Source organism: Marmota marmota, unplaced genomic scaffold, assembly GCF_001458135.2.
Source record: "Marmota marmota marmota unplaced genomic scaffold, marMar, whole genome shotgun sequence".
NCBI lineage: Eukaryota > Metazoa > Chordata > Mammalia > Rodentia > Sciuridae > Marmota > Marmota marmota.
The window spans coordinates 3,056,037-3,061,154 of record NW_026000205.1 but is presented as its reverse complement, the minus strand read 5'-3'; the positions used below and the strand labels follow the sequence as shown (position 1 = coordinate 3,061,154).

The 5,118-nt window shown below is 62.0% G+C and overlaps 1 protein-coding gene across 1 annotated transcript in view; it reads left to right on the top strand.

The window, feature by feature from the left end:
* The window catches only part of Bicra (BRD4 interacting chromatin remodeling complex associated protein), a 27,966-nt gene that overhangs the window by 19,531 nt on the left and 3,317 nt on the right, over positions 1–5,118 (top strand). Inside the window, 8 exon segments of the mRNA XM_015496988.2 lie at positions 3–99; positions 240–420; positions 713–822; positions 1,548–1,609; positions 2,515–2,663; positions 2,815–2,909; positions 3,119–3,221; positions 4,654–5,115. Coding sequence (XP_015352474.1) covers positions 3–99; positions 240–420; positions 713–822; positions 1,548–1,609; positions 2,515–2,663; positions 2,815–2,909; positions 3,119–3,221; positions 4,654–5,115 — 1,259 coding nt within the window.

The following is a 5,118-nucleotide window of genomic DNA, read 5'->3' as shown; positions in this document are numbered from 1 at the left end:
ACGGCGCCCCCCCTACCGCCTCCTCGGACCTTCCAGATGGTGACCACCCCCTTTCCAGCGCTGCCCCAGCCGAAGGCTCTTCTGGAGAGATTCCACCAGGTAATGGACCACAGGGACACTGCCGTCCCGCCCGGCCCATCCCTTCTGCTTCCCGGCTCTTCATTCCTGGCCCTGGTGCATTTGGCCACCCTCACGCCTAGCCCGTGCCCCTGCCCCTCAACCACCTGTCCCCTCCTCAGGTGCCGTCCGGAATCATTCTCCAGAACAAGGCTGGGGGGGCCCCCACCGTCCCGCAGACCTCCACCAGCCTGGGGTCCCTCGCCAACCCCACTGCCTCTGTGCTGGTCAGTGGACAGGCCCCATCCGGGACCCCCACCGCCTCCAGCCATCCCCCTGCCCAGGCACCCATGGCCACCACAGGTAGGGGGAGGAGCCCACACAGGAGAGACCCGGGGTGAAGGCGGGGTGGGGGCTGAGATTCAAAGGGGTGGGCTGGGGCAGAGCTGTGGGGTTGCCAGCCCAGGGCGACACCCGGACATCAGGCCACAGGCAGGCAGGGGACAGGGCTTGTTGCCCTGGCCCAGGGCTACCCAGGGCTTGTGTCTGTCAAGGCCAGAGGACCAGGAGGAGAGTGGCGGGCACAGAGGGGAGCACACGTGTGCAGCTGGCCTTCGTGCCAGTGACCCCAGGCCTGTCTCCCCGCCCCGCCCAGGCCTCCCTCCTCTGCTTCCTGCCGAGAGCAAAACTTTTGCCAGCAACCTCCCAACCCTGAGTGTGGCCAAGGCCGCTGTATCCGGGCCAGGGAAGTCCTCCGGGCTGCAGGTAAGAGGTCCTCAGAGCAGGGTCAGTGCAGGACCGGGCGTCATCAGGGAACTGGGAGACAGGGCCAGCGGGGCAGGCTGAACTAGGACACTGGAAACAGCCAGATGGGCAGGAAGGGGCAGATGGGACCCACTGACCAAGATTTAGAGGTCAAAACCCAGACAGGTGCCAGGACAGCCGGGTGACAGTATGAGAGCCAGTCCCAGATGGGAGTTGACATGGACAGGAGGGACAGGGTCAGGACTCCAGACAGACCCACAGGTCAGGTGGTGCCAGCGACACCAGGACCAGGTAAGGCAGACTGGCCTTCAGACGCTGGGGAGAGGGCGGTCAGAGGGACCAGGGCCCCAGGTAGGTGGAGATGACCGATTTGCCAGAGGCAGAAGGGAGACAGGACAAGGCAGGGGAAAGAGGGTGACGTGGGTGGAGACAGAGCATGCAGATGGAGGGGCCACATGTCAGACAGTGGCTCGGGAACAGGACCATCTGGTGAAGGGACGAGACATGAGACCTGAGTCAGACAGACCCAGAGACCAGGCTGGGCAGGGGACAGGGTTCAGGCCTGCTTGTCACCCTCTCCACTGTCCCCAGCGCAGCCCAGACCACATTTCCCCTGCAGCTAGGGCCGGGACCCCTGCCTCCCTGTGCCCCAGGCTGGAGGGGAGCAGGTCCAGACACCTGGGAGGGTCCCCGTCACGTTGTCACTCACCTCCTTTCCCCCCCAGTACGAAAGCAAGCTGAGCAGCCTCAAGAAGCCCCCCACGCTGCAGCCCAGCAAGGAGGCCTGGTGAGTGGGTGCCGCCTGCCCTGTGCCCTGCCCCCGCCACCCCAAGGCTGTGTTCCTCAGCAGTGTCTCTGCTTCCCCCCAGCACCTTCCAGGCCCCCAGTTTTCCCCTCCCGAGAATGCAGTGCTGACGAGAGTGGGGTGAGGGTTGGCTGGGACAAGTGGGCCTTGGCTTCTAGGGGGCAGCAGCTGGGTCTCCCTCGGTGCCTCAGACATGCTGGCACAGGGTGGGGTGAAGGGAATGGAACCTGTGGGCAGGTGAGGGTGCCTGGCTGCATGGGTAGATGTGTTTTGAGGGGCAGAAAAGACTCGGTGGAGAGGCGGGTGCTTGGGTGGTGGGCGCTGATGCTGGTCCTCCTCCCACCGAGTGTGTATGAGGTGCTCAGTGTGTACATGCTGGCAGCCCCGCAGTGACAAGACCAGAGCCCCTGCCCCCAGGTGTGCTGGGAGACCGGCCAGTGGCAGGAGGCGGTCGGTCCCCGATATGGAGACCTAACCGCTGTAGCAGGCGCTGTGAGGAGGCGGCAGCCCAGGGAGGGAACAGGATCTTGCCACCTACCCACCACAACACCCTGCTCCCCAGAGGGTTGTGGGGCCAGGGACAGGGGGACACTGCTGTCAGGTGGCAGGAGACCGAACAGCACAGAGCATGAGCTTGCGGTCCAGCACTCCTTGGCGCTCTGCTCTGTGTACTTGGGGCAGGAGTGACCTTTCGCAGCCTCGGTTTCCTCTACTGTAAAATGGGGAGATGGTCGCACTGCTGCCTTTGGCTGGTGGCAGGGAGTCAGTGGAACAGGGCCCAGGCTGGGTACGTGTGCCCATAACCTCCCGCTGCAGGGCCCTTGCCCTTCACTCCCTCCTGCCCTCACCCTGCTCTGTGTGGTCTCTCCCACCCCTCCCTGCCCCAGTTTCCTAGAGCATTTGCACAGACACCAGGGCTCGGTCCTGCACCCCGACTACAAGACGGCCTTCCCCTCCTTCGAGGACGCCCTGCATCGCCTCCTGCCCTACCACGTCTACCAGGGTGCCCTCCCCTCCCCCAACGACTACCACAGAGGTGAGGCCTCCCCACAGTCCCCTGACCCCCAGGCCCTGGTAGGGGCAGGAGGCCCAAAGGATAGAGACGGGTCAGCGCATGTGCACTTGACCTGCGGTCCCAGCACAATCTGCGCCCTCATTTCTGGCCCCGTCGCTTGTCTTCCTGGCAGTGGACGAGGAGTTTGAGACGGTCTCCACGCAGCTGCTGAAGCGCACCCAGGCCATGCTTAATAAATACAGGCTCCTGCTCCTGGAGGAGTCCCGGGTAAGGGCCACAACCCCCTGCCACTCCTCCCTGCCCTCCCTCCCGCCTATGACCCTAGCCTTACCCTTCCCCTCTCTGAGCAGGGAAGGGCTTCCTGCCCCTTAGCGGGGGAAGAGAGGTTGGCAGGGAGGCAGGCGGTCAGATCCCAAGACACCGCCCCCCGCCCCCATCTTGCTTCTTAACCTGTGTTCTCTTCTCAACCCCACCAGAGGGTGAGCCCCTCGGCTGAGATGGTAATGATCGACCGAATGTTCATTCAGGAGGAGAAGACCACCCTTGCCTTGGATAAACAGCTTGCCAAGGAGAAGCCGGGTGAGAGAGGAGGGGAGGGAGTGGCGCTCCCATCCCACCCACGCCTTGGGATTGCCTTGACCTGGCCCCTGCCTGACTCCACCACCAGGTGGCGCCCGCCCTGGCCGGCAGGCTCTCTGGCGCTGCTCTCCTCGCACAGTTCTTGCCTATGTCGGTTTCTCCCCCCGATCCTGGGGTGAGGGAGTATCCTGCCATCCCCAGGAGAGCAGGAGAACCCGGAGGCAAACACTGCGGGCTCCAGGGTGACAGAACATGCAGTGACCGTGCCCACTCAGGTGCCAGTCCTGTGCCTGCTGGAGAGCCAGTGGCCCTTTTTTTTTTGCCTTTTTACTGCCTCTCACAAGCCTCTCCCTAGTCGATGCAGGAAAGGGTACAGTCAAATCCAGCCATGGTTTTCCAAAGTGTCCCCTTAGCCCTTGCCCACCTTCTAGTCTAACCCCCTCCAGTGCTTCCCTGGAGAAAAGCACTGTCCCTGTACCTGCCATCAACACGGGCTTTCATTCTGCTAGACTGGATCTTGTTTTTATTTTTGGTTATTTACTTTTTGTGTGTGTGGTGCTGGGAATCAAACTCAGAGGGTTGTGATAAACCTTAGTTTTTAAAAAAGTAGCAGCTGGTACTTAAATGGGTGCGAGGTGTGGCTGTGGTGAAGTGGGGCAGGAGCTCGTGGTGGTGAGGCGCTTCCCTAACCAGACCATAACTCCCTGGTTCCAACCCCAGCTCTGGCACTGACTGGCCGTGGGACCTTGGCGAGGTACTTACCCTCGCAGGACCTCTCTTTCATCTGTAAAGTGGGAGGTTCCAGTAGCAGTATACAGCCCTTTATCCTAAACCCTGGGGGCCCTGTTTGGAGAGGATATGCCTTCAGGAATGTGACACGGTACATGGACAGTGTCTAGCGGGCTCTGGGAAGCAGCCTGTGAGCACACACACACACGTGAGGATTTCTGCAGTGGACGAGATGGGCTTCCGGACTGTGTAGTCAAGACCACAAATACCCTCACATCACCTCAGACCAGATTTCTCCACCAAATGAAATGCCCTCCTCCCTCCACATTAAATACACACAAGGAACAGTGCGGCCAGTAGAGCTACCTGCGGTGGTGAAGCTGCTGTATAGATGCTGGCCAGTGTGCTGGGTGTGGCCAGTGTGACCAAGAAACTGCGCCTTTTGTTTTATATTCTTTTAGTTAGTTCCTTTACCTCTTGAACAGCCCCTGTGGCCCTGTGGGAGAGTGTGGTTTAGTTTAGGAAGGGCTTGGGATGGCTGATAGGTCACACCCGGCCTTGTGCCCTAAGGATGTGCAGAATCAAGGCCTCAGCCTGAAGCCCGCCTAGGGCAGGTGCTCAGTGACACCAAGTCTTAGCTCGGCTCTGGGGCCTCTGCGCTCTCCTAACTCCTGTGGGTTTTCTATGCCCTCTGATTTTGCAGACGAGTATGTGTCTTCCTCTCGCTCCCTTGGCCTCCCTGTCTCAGCCTCTTCCGAGGGTCATCGGCTGACTGGCCACGGCCCACCATCGTCCTCAGCTTCCGGGGCCTCAGCCCAGCCCCCTCCACACCTGCCCACCAAGCTCGTGATCCGCCATGGTGGAGCGGGTGGCTCCCCGTCGGTGACCTGGGCCAGGGCATCGTCCTCCCTGTCCTCCTCGTCCTCGTCCTCTGCGGCCTCATCCCTGGATGCCGACGAGGATGGCCCAATGCCCTCCCGCAACCGCCCACCTATCAAGACCTATGAAGCCCGGAGCCGCATCGGCCTCAAGCTCAAGATCAAGCAGGAGGCCGGGCTCAGCAAGGTCGTGCACAACACGGCCCTGGACCCTGTGCACCAGCCCCCGCCGCCGCCCCCTGCCGCCCTCAAGGCTGGCCGAGCCCCCGCCACGGCCCCGCCGCCCCGCC